This window comes from Lipotes vexillifer, unplaced genomic scaffold, assembly GCF_000442215.2.
Source record: "Lipotes vexillifer unplaced genomic scaffold, Lipotes_vexillifer_v1.1 scaffold1343, whole genome shotgun sequence".
Lineage (NCBI taxonomy): Eukaryota > Metazoa > Chordata > Mammalia > Artiodactyla > Lipotidae > Lipotes > Lipotes vexillifer.
In genome coordinates, this window is record NW_006779486.1 from 625,051 (window position 1) to 644,036 (window position 18,986).

An 18,986-nucleotide genomic window follows, 5' to 3' on the forward strand; every position below is an offset into this window, starting at 1 on the left:
AAAAAAAAAAAAAAAAAAAAAAAAGAGAGAGAGAAGCTACTAAGAGTTTTCATCACAAGAAGAACATTTTTTTCTTTCTTTTCTTTTTATGGTATCTATATGAGAAGACGGATGTTAGCTGAACCTATTGTGGTAATCATTTCACAATGCATGCAAATCAAACCACAATGCTGTACGCCTTCAACTTGTACAGTGCTGGATGTCAATTATTTCTCAATAAAACTGGGGGAAAAAAAAACATTGACGTGTACCCATCAGCCTCTGGATGACTGCAACAAGGAAAGTGCTTTAGAGATGAGGGAAGGAGAATAACCTGGAAACATCAGCGAGAAGCACAGAGGAACCTGTATCCTATCCCCAGTTCCAGTTCAAAGTGATAAGAGGAGGAAAAAAAAATCCCACCTCCTGTGTGAGCTGCAAGGGGAAGCAGGAACTTTAATTTATAGAGCACCAACTATCCATGGTTCAGAGCTCTGAGCTCACTGATGCCACTACATCCCTTTCCCACTCCCAGCAAGACAAGGGATGCTGCTGCCAGCAGCTCTGCCCAACTTGTGCTGTTCTCCTGACCTCAGTCACATCCTCTCCTCACCAAGAGGATGACAAGGGAGCTGAAAGTGGCTCCTGTGTATCGGAAAGAGAGGAAAACCCTGACAACAGGTGATGACTAATTTTTATTTCTCATAAACCAATGATTAGTACTAGCCTCTGAAAATAGTTAGAAATCTGCCATCTGAACAAGCCAATTTATGGCATATACTCACCGATCACTTTGAGGGTGAACTGGCTGTTATTTCTAACGCTTGGGGATTCAATTCCGTACACATCTTCGTCTGACGGTGTTAAGTTGTAGATTGTGAGGTTCCCCGACACGGTGTCTAAGCAAACTCTATCTTTAAAAGATAGAAAAGCTCTGACTTCAGATTCGTCATCCCATTCTACAACTTTATCCTTTCCTCTTTTCCACACAATCTCCTTAAAGGGTTTAAAACTTGATGTGTATAAAGTTACATTCTTGTTCACAGCTCCATATATTACTTGGGAATCACAGCTAATGAAATCTAGGAGAAAAAAAAAGAAATTGGTTAGGGAAAATAACACGACTTGATCAAAAGCAGAAAATTATCTTCCAAGATGCCTTGTGGGGGGAAAATGATTAAATTTAGTGGTACAATTATTCGTCAGCTACTTTTTGTACTAAGCTGATAAAAAGTATAGGAAGGAGAACACGCTTGACCCTGTAAGAGTCTATTCTTTAATAGGGAACTGGGGCCCACAGAAATCCAAGAAATGGATTCAACATTTATGGAGCACCAAACTATGTGCCAGGTACTGTGGGCAATGCTGGGAATATGGCTGCAAGCAAGACAGGTGTCACTCCAGGCCCTCAAGGGAGGAGACACTGAGCAGACAAGGAGAGCCACCCAGGCAAAGGCCTTTCCTAGGAAATCACGCTGAAACTGACACAGGACAGCAAACCGCCGGAAGATAAGAGGAGTCTGCAAGCTGACAGCCGGGTGAGGAGGGGAAGGAGAGATGGCCAAGCAGACAGAGGAAGCAGCCCCTCTGAAGAGGCAGGCCTTAAATCAGGAAGGCACTGGGTGTGTCTGAGGAAATAAAAGCAGTTCCAAAAGGCTCAAAGGAAAAAAGCAAGGGGGGAACGGGTGGGGAATGAGGCTGGAGAGGCAGGCAGGGGCCAGACCACAGGGTCTGTGAGTGAGGGGCTGGGCCATGTCTGGTAAGATATGCTAAGCGTTTGGAATTTATCCTAATGGCAAGGGAAGGTCACGGACAGGGAAGACCGGCATGACATAATTTAAGTTTCAGTAGGTTGACTTTGTCTGCAGGGTGGACACTGGTCAACAGGGTAAGGATGGAGGGCAGAGAAAACCCAGAAGAGCAGTCAGTGTGGGAGCAGTGAAAGAAGGCTGGACCGGGAGACCAGACCAGGGTGCCGGCGGTGGGGATGGATAAGTGGACAGACTCTACATTTGAGAGGGAAATGAACAGGATTTAGTGATTGGATGAGAGGAGTTAATGGTGACTGCCAGGCCTCTTTCCTGGCTGACTGAGGTGCCATTAACTGAAATCAGAATGACCAGGAAGGAAGTCAGGGAGTGTGATGAAGATTAAGGTCTCAAGGCCTGGGTGCGGTGGCGTGTTGGAACCAACTGTTAGCCTCTCTGCCGGACTCCGTTCAGGGAAGCCTGGAGAGCTTGGAGTGCACCACAGTGGGAGTATTTATAGCAGAGAAACTGACTCATGCTTCAAATCAGAACCTCCCACCTCCTCCACATCAATCCAGTTGTTAAACATTTACTATTACTACTAGATTGGGATATTCTTGATACCCCAAAATGGGCTTCAACGCATCGTGCTCCAGACTTGACTTTCTTCTTAAGAGAGAAGAGCAGCTGTTAGGGGAAAGACATAAAAGAGAAATTAAAACTTGATTGACTGAAGTTTTTGCCTAGAAGCAATCAGGGTAATTGACAGAGCACAGGAACAATCAAAAATATTAAGTAGACCAATTGCAGGCAACTGTATCCAGTAATTTCAAGTAAGAAGCAAATACGCCCCATTTGTCTATGTGCAAGGATTTTTAGAACCCACCTCCCTTAATCCAGGGAGGCTGCCTGCAATACACCAGCATCCTTCTGTGGCTTTCCTGACCATGCACTATTTCTCCCAATCAACCAGAGCCCATGAAAAGGCATGAAAAGGAATAAGATTTGAGGGGTGAGAGTCTATCCACACACAATAGTGGCGGCTCGAAATGTCTTGTAAATGAATAGATGAATGAACGGATGAGAGTAAGCAGGGTGGCGGAGGAAGAGAACAGGTCTCAGTTGATCTGCCCCTCCCTGGCTGCATAAAGCTGGCTTCTGTCCTTCCCAGGGAAAGGTGATGTTTCCTGGGCTTGAGAACAGGAAGAAGAAAAGTCTGGAATGGAGCTAACGGTGGAAAAAGGGGGAGACCAGTTCAGAAAAAATCATAGTCATTTTGAGCTGGAAGAAACTCCAACCATTAGTCAGTCAAATTATCCCCATTTCACAGGTGAAAGGACAGGGCACCAAGAAAAATGGAAGAAGATGTTACTGAATGCTTACCCTCTGCCAGTTACGTGTTCACGTACCTGTGTCCCTTTTTAACCCTCTCCACACCCCTGTGCAGTGGTGTTGACTGCTAACTCCATCTCTCAGGCCCCGGGAGACGTTATCAATTGCTCAAGGTCACTCAGCAAGTTTATGGTAGCTGAGGGACCAGAACAGACCTGACATGGCCCAGCCCCTCACTCACAGACCCTGTGGTCTGGCCCCTGCCTGCCTCTCCAGCCTCATTCCCCACCCGTTCCCCCCTTGCTCTCTTCTTTCGAGCCTTTTGCCACTGCTTGTATTTCCTCAGACACGCCAAGCGCCTTCCTGATTCAGGACCTGCCTCCTCAGAGGCGCTTATTCCTCTGTCTGCTTGGCCATCTCTCCTCCCCGTCTTCACCCAGACGTCAGCTGACTGACGGATGCTAAGCATAAGCGGCCTGTAAGACATCTGCGTGGAGCTGTCCAGGAGGCTGCAGGGTCCACAGGTCTGGGGGTTCCCAGGGGAAGATACAGATTTGGGATTCATTACATGTGTAGATGCTATGTCTACCATTTCCTTCCTATAGTAAAGTCTTTTCTGTTGCACCTCCAAGACTGAGCCTAAGGTAAGTTAAAAATATGACTGTTTCCAATGAAAAAGAATAGGAGAAAGGAGAGTGAATTTTTTTCTCAAGGTCACACACCCTGAACGAATGAAAGAATGAGCAAACAAACAGCAGCTAAGGAAAGGAGTCAGCAGTGAGTTGGTTACTTTGCTGATAACAGTGAATGGTCAGAAAAGGGACCACAGGGATGCTACCTTACCATGCCAGAGGGCAGAATGAAAAGCGCCCCGACTTTCAAGGCAGATGCGCCCAGGGTGAACCTTCAAAAGTTCTCGCCACACTAGGTTTCCTCAGCCTAAAAAACAAATCATAATGCCCACCACAAAAGATTGTTTTGATGTTTGAATAAGACTGAGAGTCTTTACACAACGGCTGAAACGAAGTAGGCTTTCAACAGGGTTTTCCCTCTTTTTCTTTCAATGATTCAGGCCACCATCAATGCATTCACTATAGGTGACCCTGGCTGTGTGAGAATTGGGCATGGAGTGAGTTTTTGCTGTTTCAAAGTAGAGAGAGATAGAGGTAGGGGGAAAATGTATCAGTGATTGCCTAAACAGATATTCTGTGCTAGACAGAATTTTTTTAACTGTTAGAGGTTTATTTGTTTGGAAGAATACTGAATGATCTTTTCTTTTGAAAGATATGAGGGTACCTAATACCTATATGTACTGTGTTCATTTCCAATTTCAAAGACTCTTGCAGTCTTACAAAACATCATCATTATACCCAGTTTGGTAGTTCTTCTCACAGGGCTTGAAGTCCGAAGTGGAACTCAAAATATTTTGCAGACAAAGTGACCTGATTTTTCATTTAGAAAATATGGTAACCCTAACTATTGGATTAATGAAATGGGACCTCCCCCAACTCCCAGACACAAATTCCTCTGCGCATTTTCACTTGAGTCCTGGGATTTTTTTTAAAACATTTATTTATTTATTTATTTGGCTGCACTGAGTCTTAGTTACAGCACACAGGATCTTTCATTGCGGTGTGCAGGCTCTTTGTTACAGCATGTGGGCTCTAGAGCACGCATGCAGGCTCAGTAGTTGCAGCACACAGGCTCTCTAGTTGTGGCATGCGGGCTCCAGAGTGCGCAGGCTCCGTAGTGGCAGCACGTGGGCTTTCTAGTTGTGGCGCACGGTCTCTAGAGCACGCAGGCTTAGTTGCCCCACGGCACGTGGGATCTTAGTTCCCCAACTGGAGATCGAACCCGCGTCCCCTGCGTTGGAAGGTGGATTCTTATCCACTGGACCACCAGGGAAGTCCCGGGTCCTGGGATTTAGATTGACTGCTATTTTTTGTTTATTTAATCAAACGCTTATATAGCACTTACTATCTACTAGGCAGTTGGAAGAACTCTACAAATGTGTATTCAGCAAATCCTCTCAAAAACCATATCAGGACTTCCCTGGAGGCACAGTGGTTAAGAATCTGCCTGCTAATGAAGGGGACACAGGTTCGAGACCTGGTCCGGGAAGATCCCACATGCTGCGAAGCAACTAAGCCCATGCACCACAACTACTGAGTCCGTGCTCTAGAGCCCGTGAGCCACAACTACTGAGCCCGCGTGCCACAACTACTGAAGACTGTGCTCCTAGAGGCCGTGCTCTGCAACAAGAGAAGCCACCACAATGAGAAGCCTGTGCACCACAACGAAGAGTAGCCCCCACTGGCTGCAACTAGAGAAAGCCTGCATGCAGCAACAAAGACACAACGCAGCCAAAAAATAAATAATAGATAGATAGATAGACAGAAAAAAAAAACTTAAAAAGAAAAACCATATTAAGCAGCTGTAATTTTTAACCCTATTTTGCAGATGAGGGAACTGTGACACACAAACGTTAACTGACTAGCTAATTAAGTAGTGAAACTGCTTTTGAACCCAGACAGTCTGACTTTTAACTATTGCTTCTTATTTGGCTAGCTATGTGGTATATGGCTATTAAAGTCAGTGACGTGATACAGGGTATGTTAGAATGCAATTTCTAGAACGTATGGGAATAGCAGATGTTGGGAATGAGAAAAGTCAAACCATTCTAGTCGGGAGTCAAGCACACCTCTGAAACCTAGAAGTGAAGCATAAGCTCAGTGGTCAACAAATCACTGAATGTCAGGGCTGGACAGGTCCTCAGAGGACCCTGGCCCGCCCCACACCCATCCTCATATACGTGAGGAAATTGAGAAGATCTGATTGAGCAAGATAGCGATGAACCCAAATCTCCAAAATGTTACGTGGGAACCCAAAGTTAAAACTAAGTTTCATAATGCTGTTCTTTTTTAAAAATAATTTCAGATGTTCAATGGAAAATGAGACAGGGTTTCATAATTAAAGATCAAGAGAAACTAAGTTGAAAGTAAGGTCTAAGAGTTTGCACTTCTCATGTGTGCTGGCAAGTAATATGTGACATGTGAAAAAGTAAGAGAGGGTAAGGGGACAAAAGAGACTCGAATGCAGGAAGGAAGAAAAGCTGGAGCGGGGTGTGTGGGGAGAAAACAAGGGGCAAACAAAGAACTAATAAGGACAGAAAATCACAGGACCAGCTGAGAAGCCTGTGAGAACTAGCAAATGAAGCCCTGAAATAGAGACCAGCCATTCAGCCAACAGAGGAGCCACAGACGGGCCAGGTGTGACCTAAAAGGGAGCGGTGGAGGCTGCAGCTCTAGTGAGGCTGGCTCACCTAGGGAGAGGCCCCTCAGCTCCTACCCACGTGGACGTGTGCAAACTGCCAGATCTTCTAAGTTTCCAAGAAATGCTGGACATTCAAATTTTATGTGAACACAAAAATCAAATTTTATGGAATTAGCTGGCAATTAATTCCAATCTGAGCGGAGGGGTATCCCATAGTCAGGCCAGCCCCATGAGGACAAAGACACGGTTGTTCTCCATCTTTGCTGCATCCCCACTGCCCGGCACATGAAGGACATTCCATAAATATTTGTTGAGTGAATTAACTAAACTGATTTAAATACAACTTAAATGTCGTCTAAAAGGCAGGGCTTCCTGACAGAATTACAATATTTGATAGTCACCCCAAACCCTGAGCTTTGCAATACTTCAAATCGCTGTGGAACCTGGTTGAAGAACCATGACTCAGCAAGGAGAGGTGGAGACGTTTAACTGAAGCTGCAGAATAAATGGCCTGCGACCCCTCGTATGCAGTCAGAAGAGAACTCTTTCCTCCTCACTGCCTGCCTCCAGAACCAAAGCAAGACTGGAGGGTCTGCTGGCTCCCCACTCCCCATTCCCTTCAGGTTTAGCTAGGTTTCACCTACCACATGTTGTGGGCTTCAGGGCACTGCACCAGATAAGCTTACACCCACTCAGGATATCAGCCCTTCATCAATGTTAATGCCCTGTCTGAGGTTTGAGGAGATGCAATTTTTTCACTGATGCCATTCCTGAGAGACGAGCTAACCACTCTTCTGGGATTTGGAGGAAAGGTTTTTCTGGAGTTTTTTCTGAGAAATGAACAATGTGATTTGAAAATACTTCCTTCTCTTCCTAAAATTTCTTCAAGGTTCCACATGGCTGCAGATTTTAGCAGTTAAGGCAAAAATTCATTTGATGAAAAGAAAAAAAAAAATCCCCTGAAAGTTTCAGTACCCAAATACATAAATCTTGGTATTTCCCCCTGTGTGTATGACACCATAACGACAATTCGGTTAAAGATTCATTCAAGCTGGGAGATAGGAGGGCCTTGGGCATTTTTGAGGAGGGCCTTGGGCATTTTTGTACCCAAGTGAGCAGCTGCATTTCTCCTGCAGACAAGGGCTTGTGACCATGACCTTGTTCCTCTCACTTCAGCATCACAGCACACTTTCAGTTGACACCCACTTGGGGTACTGGAGTGGTGGCAGCCTGCGAAACTAAGTCTCTGGAGTCACAAACACACATGCCCACAGTACGGAGAGCAGCCACTCTCCTCACATGTCTACGTCAGTGCTGGTGTCAAACAATCTGTCCTATTAAGTCTACCAACATTCTGTTTGTCAGCCCCCACGTCCCAGTTTTGGCATACGAAATATGCTCACCAGGTACATGGATAATCAAAAGAAGAGCACACAGTCTTTTCACTCAAGGAAGTTTAGTGTAGCTCGTTTCTTTAACCTAGCTCTTAATAAATCCAATCCAAGTGAGCCCTAGACCAACTCAGCCTCAATAATAATATTCAACAACAGCAACACACTTCCTGACGGGTCACTGTGTGCCAGGCACTTGTTCCAAGAGACAGATAGATGGATGGATAGATAGATAGATGGATGGATAGATAGATGGATGAATGGATGGATGGATAGATAGATGGATGGATGGATAGATAGATGGATGGATGGATAGATGGATGGATAGATAGATGGATGGATAGATAGATGGATGGATGGATAGATGGATGGATAGTTAGATAGATGGATGGATCGATAGATAGATGGATGGATGGATAGATAGATGGATGGATGGATAGATAGATGGATGGATAGATAGATAGATGGATAGGCTCATTTATTCCTCAACTTAACTCTATGAGGTACGTCTTATTATTCATTTATTCACTCACCAAATATTTGCTGAGTACCTGCTATGTCCCAGGCACTGTACTAAGCAGTGAGGATACAGCACTAAACAAATCAGACAGAATCCTGCCCGCTTGGAGTTTACATTATTGGTGAAGGTGGGGACGCGGGGCAGGGAGGAACACATTAAATGGAAAAGTATCACAGGTGATGTTAAGTGCTACCAAGAAAAATAAAGCAGTGTACTGAACTCTGAACTAATAACTTCATCCATCCTGGGGAGGATGATTAATAATGAGAAGGGAGGTTGCCATTACATGTGAGGTGGTCCCAGCTGGCATGTGAGCAGGGACCCAGAAAAAAATGAGGGAGTGAGCTTGAGCATATGGAGAGGAGCATTCAAAGAGAACCGCTAAGTTACAGTTGAGGAAACTGGGGCTCAAAGAGGTTCAGAAGCTGACCGTGGTCAGCTGGTCTGGGACAGAGCTGGTGTCCAGACACAGGTGGCCAGCTCCAAAGCCTGCACTGTTATAGCCACAGTGTGAGATGCCTTGGTCCTTCCTTGTCAATTCCACCTGCATCCGGTCCCAGTCAGTGATTTCTGTTTCCATGAGTGCTGAAGGTAGAAATCTACTGGTCTCAGATATGCCACCATGGCTTCCCCGTCTTCATCTATTTCAGACTGAAACTGCAGCCCCCTGACTCCCAACAGACAATAAACCCCCTGGTCCCCCAGTCCCAGAAACTCCACAGAACTCGCCTCACATATGCTCTCAGTTGTCAAGCTATTCCTTGTCTCCTGGATGAGCGCGCCCAGAATTAAGACTTTTGTTCTTTAAATCAACTTCCTTTTGAACTTCCCTGTTTCCTGTCATGCTAAAATACTTGCCTTTTTAACCCCTTATTCTTGCACTTAAAAATCCTTCTTTCACAAGACATTTCCCTCTCAATCTGTGCAGTCCGATTCAGTAGCCACTAGCCAATGTGGCTCGTGAGCCCATGCCACGGAGTTAGTCCAAATTGAGATGTGTTGTTAGTATAAGATACACACCAGACTTTGAAGGTCAAGTATGAAAAGGGGAATGTAAAATCTCTCGTTAACATTTTCTATATCAACTACATGTCGAAATGAAAATACTGTGGGTTTATTAGGTTAAATAAAATATCTTATTAAAATTAATTTTACCTGTTTCATATTATATTTCTATTTAACAGCACTACTCTGGCCGGCTCTTTCAAGATACCCACATCACATCACACTCAAAAGCCACATTTGCCTTTGACTGTTCTTGTCTTAGGATATATCTGAGACCTACAGCATGCTTTGGAGAATAAGGTTCTTACTAGAGCTATTTAATACTCTGCAAGTCTTTTTAAATCTATTCTCCAAAGTCTGATTAAAGGTATTTCAATACGCTATTGATCATTTCATTAAAAATTTCTTTATAATCCCTATTATTTTCTAGTTACTCAGTTCATAGTTGAGAAACTCTATTACAACTAATTTATGATGACACAGTCATTAGTTTCTCATTAATATGAATTTCTTATTATTTTCTGAATGTGTACAGTAAACTTCATTTTTTTCCCCTAGTTTTTAACTGTTACATGGGAAAAACATTCAGAAACCACAGACCAGAGAGGCTGATGGAAACTCAGACACTGTTCTTAACAGACCTTCAGGGGAACATTATGAAAAGTGAAGGTCACTAGGAACCAAAACGGGTTCATTTCCTCAGAACAAGCCTATCAAAATAATTTGGTTCCCTGAGATGGATACTTGCTAAACAGAATAGATCAAGGTCACAAAGGAAAGAACTCTGAACTAATAACTTTCAAATGGGGGCAGAGAGAAGACATGATTTCTTACAGTGATTCTGGGCAAGAGGTCCCCTCACTTTCACTGGTTTCATTTTGAGCCCCAGAGTCCTTGGGCTAAGAGCTCATCAGCAAAGGCACGAGCAGCATCGAGAAGGCGAAGGCCAATGCACACAAGGGAACGGGACTGAAAACAAGAAAACGGAGGCCAAAGGAGAGAATCCCATGCCCATAAAGTAGCTAAAAGACATTTTCCTTTAAGTCTGGTAGATGGGCACTGAAACTTATCTCCAAAGAGGAACTGCTAAAATGTTTTCCACACTTTTGGGGGGACAGTATCACTATTTTAGTCACACTTCATATTAAAACTTGTCTGGGGCTTCCCTGGTGGCGCAGTGGTTGAGAGTCCGCCTGCCGATGCGGGGGACACGGGTTCGTGCCCCAGTCCGGGAAGATCCCACGTGCCGCGGAGCGGCTGGGCCCGTGAGCCATGGCCGCTGAGCCTGCGCGTCCGGAGCCTGTGCTCCGCAACGGGAGAGGCCACAACAGTGAGGCCCACGTACCGCACACACACACACACACACACACACACACACACACACACAAACAACTTGTCTGAGCAAATGGAAAAGGCTGTATCCAGGTTTCACCTTCAATCTTGAGATGGAAGCTTTTATCTGTGACTGCAGAATCTAAGGTGCTGTGTGCCCTTAAGTAAAAACCTCAAAAAGCCTTCTGTACTCAAGAGAAAACAACATGAGAAGAAATCAAAAGACAGAAAACTTGTGCAAACAAGGGCTGATGTATGCTGGCAAACTTTCTGCTTTTAAACAGAAAGAGCAATGCCTACCACCAAAGCCTATATGAATTAAAAAACATTAGAGTGAGACATGCTGGGACCCAGCCCCACCCCCCCGCAGGCCAGCAGGGCTGGCAGCCAGTGGAGTCAGGGGAGTCAGTGGAGTCAGCTGCCCACACTACTTGGCTCTGCCACAGCAGAAGAGTGCATGCAGCCCATACAGGGGACAGCCTAGACCATATAACTCTAGTCACCAAAGGGGATGGGGAGAGTCCTGCTGGGCCCCACAGGACATCTCTTACATAAGGCCACTTCTCCAAGACCAGGAAACGTAACCAACCTACCCGCTACATAGAAATAAACATAGAGAATTAGACAAAGTGAGGAGACAGAAATATATAACAAACAAAGGAACAAGACAAACCCCCAAAGAATAACTAAGTGAGTGGAGATAAGCAATCTAACCAATAAAGACTTCAGGTAATGATCATAAAGATGCTCAGTGAACTCAAGAGAAGAATGAATGAACACTGTGAGAAGTTCAACAAAGAGTTAGAAAATATAAAGAAGACTCAAAGAGCTGAAGAATACAATAACTGAAATTTAAAAAATGCACTAGAAGGAATCAACAGTAGATCAGATGACACAGAGGAATGCATCAGTGAACTGGAAGACAGAGTAGTGAAATTCACCCAAGCTGAACAGAAACAAAAAGAACTTTAAAAAGTAAGGCTAGTTTAAGAGACCTCTGAGACAACAACAGTCACACTAACATTCACCTTATAGGGGTGCCAGAAGGAGAAGAGAGAGAGAAAGGGACAGAAAACTTATTTGAAGTGATAACAGCTAAAAACTTCCCTAACCTGAGAAAGGAAACAGACATCCAAGTTTAGGAAGTACAGAAAGTCCCAAACAAGATGAACCCAAAGAGGTCACACCAAGACACACTGCAATTAAAACAGCAAAAATTAAAGATAAAAAGAAAATCTTAAAAGCAGTAAGGGAAAAGCAACCAGTACACACAAAGGAACTCACATAAGACTTTCAGCTGACTTTTCAGCAGAATCTTTGCAGGCCAGAAGTACATCATGATGTACTTTAAGTGATGAAAGGAAAAAAACTTACAACCAAGGATATTCTACCCAGAAAGGCTATCATTCAGATACGAAGGAGACAAGCAAAAGCTAAAAGAGTTCAGTGTCACTAAACCAGCTTTACAAGGAATGTTAAAGGGACTTCTCTAAGCAGAAAAGACCACAACTAGAAATATGAAAACTAAAAAAGGAAAAATCTCACTGGTAAAGGCAAACATACAGTAAAGTTCAACCACATAAAAAGCTAGTAGGAAGGTTAAAAGACAAAAGCGATAAAATCATCTATATCTACAGTAAAATGTTAAGGAATACACAAAATAAAAAGATATAAAATATGACATCAAAAACATTAAATGTGGGCTCCCCTGGTGGTGCAGTGGTTGAGAGTCTGCCTGCCAATGCAGGGGACACTGGTTCGTGCCCCGGTCTGGGAAGATCCCACATGCCGTGGAGCGGCTGGGCCCGTGAGCCATGGCCACTGAGCCTGTGCGTCCGGAGCTTGTGCTCTGCAACAGGAGAGGCCACAACAGTGAGAGGCCCGCGTACCGCAAAAAAAACAAAAAACAAAAAACATTAAATGTGAGGGTGGGGTGGGCAGCAAAAACGCAGGGTTGTTATAATGTGTTCAAACTTACGAGATCATCAACTTAAAATAATCTCATAAAATTGACTCATTATATAGTTATATATGAACCTCATGGGAACCAAAAGCCTATGATAGATACATACACAAAAAAGAGAAAAGAATCCAAACATAACTAAAGATGCAAGGTACATGGGTTCGAGCCCTGGCCCAGGAAGATCCCACATGCCGTGGAGCAACTAAGCCCGAGCACCACAACTACTGAGCCTGAGCTCTAGAGCCCGCAGGCCACAACTACTGAAGCCTGCGTGCTCAGAGCCCATGCTCCACAACAAGAGAAGCCATGACAATGAGAAGCCCACTCACCGAAACGAAGAGTAGCCCCCACTCATCGCAACTAGAGAAAGCCCACATGCAGCAACGAAGACCCAACACAGCCAAAACTAAATTAATTAATTAAAAAATCAAAACAAAGACTGTAATAAGAGACAGAGAAAGAGATTACATAATGATAAAGGGACCAATCCAACAAGAAGATAAAACAATTGTAAATATATATGTACCCAACATAGGAACACTTAAATACATAATGCAAATATTAACAAACATAATGGGAAAAACTGACAGTAACACAATAATATTAGGGGACTTTAATGTCCCACTTACATCAATGGACAGATCATCCAGACAGGAAATCAATTAGGAAACACTGGCCTTAAATGATACATGAGACCAGATGACCCTGATAGATATATATAGAACATTACATCCAAAAGCAGTAGAATACACATTCTTTTCAAGTACACATAGAACATTCTCCAGGACAGATAACATGCTGGGCTACAAAACAAGTCTCAATAAATTTAAGAAGACTAAAATCATATGATGCATCTTTTCCAACCACAGTGCTATAAGACTAGAAATCAACATAGGTAGTATGCTTTTTTTACATCCATCTTAGTAATACTTTTTTGGATCTGCCTCCTCAGGCAAGGGAAACAAAAGCAAAAATAAACAAATGGGACTATATCAAACTAAAAAGCTTCTGCACAGGGAAGGAAACTACCAACGAAATGAAACAGCAGCCTGCCGAATGGGAGAAGCTATTTGCAAATGATATATCTGATAAGGGGTTAATATCCAAAATATACAAAGAACTCATACAACTCAACAGTAAAAGTAACAACAACAGCAACAACAACAAAAACCTGATTAGAAAATAGGAAGGGGACCTGAAAACACATTGTCCAAAGAAGCCACAGAGGTGGCCAACAGGCACATGAAAAGATGCTCAGCATCACTCATCATCAGGGAAATGCAAATCAAAACCGCAATGAGATGCTACCTCACACTTGTCAGAATGGCTATCATCAAAAAAGACAACAAATAACAAGTGTTGGCGAGGATGTGGAGAAAAGGGAACCCTCATGGATTGTTGGTGGGAACATAAATTGTTGCAGCCACTATGGAAAACAGTATGGCAGTTCCTCAAAAAATTAATAGAAACTGCCATATGATCCAGCAAATTCACTTCTGTGTACCTGAAGAAAACAAAAACACTAATTGGAAAAAAATATATTCACACCAATATTCTTTGCAGCATTATTTACAATAGCCAAGATATGGACGCAACCTATGTGTCTACTGATAGATGAATGAATAAAGAAGATGTGGTATTTATATATAATGGAATATTACTCATCCATAAAAAAATGAAATCTTGCCTTTTACAACATGGATAGATATAGAAAGTATTAGGCTAAGTAAAATCAGTGAGACAGAGAAAGACCAACACCATATGATTTCACTTATATGTGGAATCTAAAAAACAAAACAAACAAACATTCAAAACAGAAATAGACTCATAGATACAGAGAATAAACTGGTGGTTACCAGAGGGAAGATGGATAGAGGGGGTGAGTGAAATAGGTGAGGGGGAGGTACAAACTTCCAGTTATAAAATAAATAAGTCATGGAGATGTAATGTATAGCATAGGGAATACAGTCAATAATACTGTAATAACTTTCTGTGGTGACAGATGGTAACTAGACTTATTGTGACCATTTTGTAATGTAAAAAAAATACTGAATCACTATGTTTACACCTGAAACTAATGTATCGATAATATTGTAAGTCAATTTAAAAAGGGAAAAAACAGGGCTTCCCTGGTGGCGCGGTGGTTGGGAGTCCGCCTGCCGATGCGGGGGACGCGGGTTCGTGCCCCGGTCCGGGAGGATCCCACATGGTGCGGAGCGGCTGGGCCCGTGGGCCATGGCCGCTGAGCCTGCGCGTCCGGAGCCTGTGCTCCGCAACGGGAGAGGCCACAGCAGTGAGAGGCCCGCGTACCGCAAAAAAAAAAAAAAAAAAGGGAAAAAACAAATAACAACAATAATAAAGTGTACAATTCAATTTTTTTTAATTACAGTAGAAAGACAGCAATAAAACAAATTCCTAGATCTAGTTCTTTAAAAGTAGTTGTCTTTTTCAAAATTCCTAAAAGATACTTGTCAAAAATAAACAAAAACAGCAACAAACGGAAAAATGTGAAATTTCATTAGATCCTGGTATTTAAAAAAAGACATCCTTGTGACAATTGGAGGAATTTGAGTAAGAGTAGAAGTTAAGTGATATTATGAGATTACTGTTAATTTTTATAAATATTATGTTATTGGGCTTATGCCAAAGCATTTAGGAGTGAAGTGTGGGTGTATAAAGAAAGAATAATTATGGCAAAATGTTAATAAATGAATACATAAATAAACCCCCATTCTGAATTCTATGGCCCAAAGAAGGTTCCCCCACCCCTCTACTGTAGATTACAATATTGAATACAATCTATGTGATTGGTAATTTGCTGTCATATAATTTCACATGCTTTAGCAAAATTACGTTGGACAATATACATGTTATATATAAGAGATTAACTATGGCGGCACCAATCAACAAAAAGTTGCTTACCTATTCTTGGGTTGGGCATACACAGACTTTGAGTCAAACAGACCTAAGTGCTAGCAGGTTCTACCACTTATTTGTTGTGTGAACTTGGACGAGGTACTTAACCTACCTCAACTTTGTTCTCCTCCTTAACAGTCTCTACCTTATAAAACTGGTGTGACAATTAAATGAAAACAAAAATCTAAAACTCTAAGCACAGCACCTGGCACAGAGCATGTGCTTAATTCATGGCAACTATTATATACACCCCATTATAATACTGGATCTAGTTTTTTGCGAGGAAAACACAACACTGTTTTGATTTGGATTACCTTTCATAAATAAAACCTCACAGGCTCTCTGAATCTTAATTAAGCAAAGCACAGGAACAAGTCTCACATAATAATGTGAGATAATAATAATTTAAAATGGGGAAATGTTTGACCAATACTTTATCATCTAATGTCCAGATTTAACAATTTGTATTGTTAAAAATATTAAAAGAGATCAATGAAAGAGGGGCTTCCCTGGTGGCGCGGTGGTTGAGAGTCTGCCTGCCAGTGTAGGGGACGCGGGTTCGAGCCCTGGTCTGGGAAGATCCCACATGCCGCGGAGCAACTGGGCCCGTGAGCCACAGCTACTGAGCCTGCGCGTCTGGAGCCTGTGCTCCGCAACAAGAGAGGCCCGCGCACCGCGATGAAGAGTGGCCCCCGCTCGCCGCAACTAGAGAAAGCCCTCGCACAGAAACGAAGACCCAACACAGCCAAAGAAATAAACAAATAAGTTTAAATCAATGAAAGAAACTTTTTATGAAGTAGTATATGACTTGGTTCCTGCATACAAGGATCTAAAATCTAGTTGGAGAGACAACTGGCAAGATAAAGGATCCATAAAAGGTCAACCACAGCAGAATAAGGCAGGCCCTGCTAATGAGAGCTAACTAATACAACAGTTCCTATTTTTTTTTTTTTTTTTTTGGGAAGCCCACAGTTCCTATTTTTGAGCTTGCTACTTGCCCAGCACTACCTAGGTCCTGTCCACATGTCACCCCACTGATGCAAACCAGTGCCAAATCCTGCCAGCCCTACCTTCAAAATACACCCTGCTATCTCCAATTCCTCACTCCAACCCCAGTCATTTCTTACCCACCCCCACCCAGTCATTGTTCCCACAGGCCTCCTAACTGGTCGGCTTCTCTTTTTTCCTCAGCAAGGACCATCCTCCACCCAGCATCCAGAATCATTCATTTAAACACTCATCACAATTTCACTCCTGTTCATAACTCTCTGAGACTTCCTATTTCACTGGGAATAAAAAAAATTTAGTCTTTAAAAGGGCCGCAGGGACTTCCCTGGTGGCACAGTGGTTAAGAATCCGCCTGCCAATGCAGGGGACACGGGTTTGAGTCCTGGTCCGGGAAGATCCCACATGCCACAAAGCAACTATGCCGGTGCGCCACAACTACTGAGCCTGCGGAGCTAGAGAGCCCACGAGCCACAACTACTGAGCCCAGGTGCCTAGAGCCTGTGCTCCGAAACAAGAGAAGCCACCGCAATGAGAAGCCCGTGCACCACAATGAAGAGTAGCCCCCTTCTCTCTGCAATTAGAGAAAGCCCACACACAGCAACGAAGAGCCAACGCAGCAAAAAATAAATAAATAAATTTATTAAAAAAAAAAAAAGTGCCCACAAAACTTTATTTCTAGGGTCCAGCCCTGACTACTTGTCCAACTTCATTTCCTATTTACTCTCCAGCACAGTGCCCTCCTCGAAGTTCTTTAAACGGTTGAAGCCTATCTCAGGGTTTTTGCTACTGTCCTCTGTCTGGAATACTACTCTCCCAGACGGTAACCTGGCCTGCTCCATCATTTCCTTTTAAGTCTACACTCAACTGTTACCCTTTTAAAGAGACCCTCCCCTGACCACACTATATGAAATACTAACCACCAGAGAGTGACAATGAAATATCACACCTCCACCCCATGAAGCACTATGAAGCTGTAAAAAAAAAAAAAAAAAATGAGGATGATCTCTATGAACTGATATGGAACGATTTTCCAGACATGGTTAATTGACAAAAACAAGGTACAAAAGAGTACACAGAGTATGTTACCTGTTGTTTAAAAAAGGGAGTTAGAAATAAACATATGTATCTGTTTATAACTGCAAAAAGAAACAAAGATAAAACTGAAACAAATTATATGTTATGGGGGGAGAGGAAGGGGGGGAATAGAATTTCTGAGCATATATATATATATTTTTGCGGTACACGGGCCTCTCACTGTTGCGGCCTCTCCTGTTGCGGAGCACAGGTTCCAGACCCACAGGCTCAGCGGCCATGGCTCACGGGCCCAGCCGCTCCGAGGCATGTGGGATCTTCCCGCATGTGGGATTTTCCCGGACCGGGGCACGAACCCGTGTCCCCTGCACTGTTAGGCGGACTCTCAACCACTGCGCCACCAGGGAAGCCCCTGAGCATATTTTTTTATGGTCATCCCTCAGTATCCACAGGGAATTGGTTCCAGGATCCCAGTGGATACCCAAATCTGAGGATGATCAAATCCTTCATATAAAATGGCATAATACTTGCATATAACCTATGCACATCCTCTCATATATACTTTAAATCATCTCCAGATTACTTATAATACCTAATACAATGTAAATGTTATTTAAATAGTTGTCAGAATGCGGCAAATTCAAGTTTTGCTTTCTGGGACTTTCTGGAATTTTTTTTTTTCCTGAATATTTTTAATCTGCAGCTGGTTGAATCTGCAAATATGGAAGGCCAGCTGTATATGGTTTTGATTTGAACCATGTTAATAGTTTACATATTTAAAAATTAAATCAAGGTGGGGGAAACCCTAAAACTGAATAGAAAGAGAACAAATTAATACAACTATGTATCACTTTGATAACATAACCACACAGAAGAAAAATTCAAATAACTTGAAAATACAGTGTTCTATACATATTTAGTGGGATATATGAAAGAATAAAAAGAACTGCTAAGAAAACCTGAACTGTATTTAGTGAAGTTTGTGCTTGGGAGTAGTATTGGCATAGCAATTATGGAATTAGTTTGTGTTTAATGTAGACTAGGAAAATATACTAATGCTACTAAGAATAGAATTCACACCATGGGGAAGGGGGGTTACTAATATGGAATGGAGGAAAAGGAAGAACTGAATTGTTGGATTAGCTTTTGCAGTAACAAGATAAATGCCTGACTTTGTGAAAACTATTTCCTAGCACTGAAAATTGACAGGGCCTAGAAACTATGGCTCCAAGAGTCTTGAGCACACCTAGCACCCAGGTCTTAATTTCTAAATACCATCCCCCACTAAAAGGAAAAAAGGAATCTAATGATTCCAAGGCTGAGTCAGGAAAAGAACAAAATGAGTCCAGAACACCCTTCTACACCAGAAAGTAAGGAAAGTGCTCAAAACTGAGGGAAACATGGCAAAAGGACACTGAAACTTGGAAGGGTTCCCACTTGCCAAATACAGAATCACTGAGCACCAAAATGAAAAATGACAGGAATGC

At 42.8% G+C, this 18,986-nt stretch overlaps 1 protein-coding gene across 1 annotated transcript in view; it reads right to left on the reverse strand.

The window, feature by feature from the left end:
• Window positions 1–18,986, reverse strand: part of CD58 (CD58 molecule) — a 146,849-nt gene that overhangs the window by 123,872 nt on the left and 3,991 nt on the right. Inside the window, exon 2 of the mRNA XM_007452639.1 lies at window positions 765–1,061. Within this exon, the coding sequence (XP_007452701.1) occupies window positions 765–1,061 (297 nt within the window). The remainder of the gene's footprint in view (window positions 1–764; window positions 1,062–18,986) is intronic.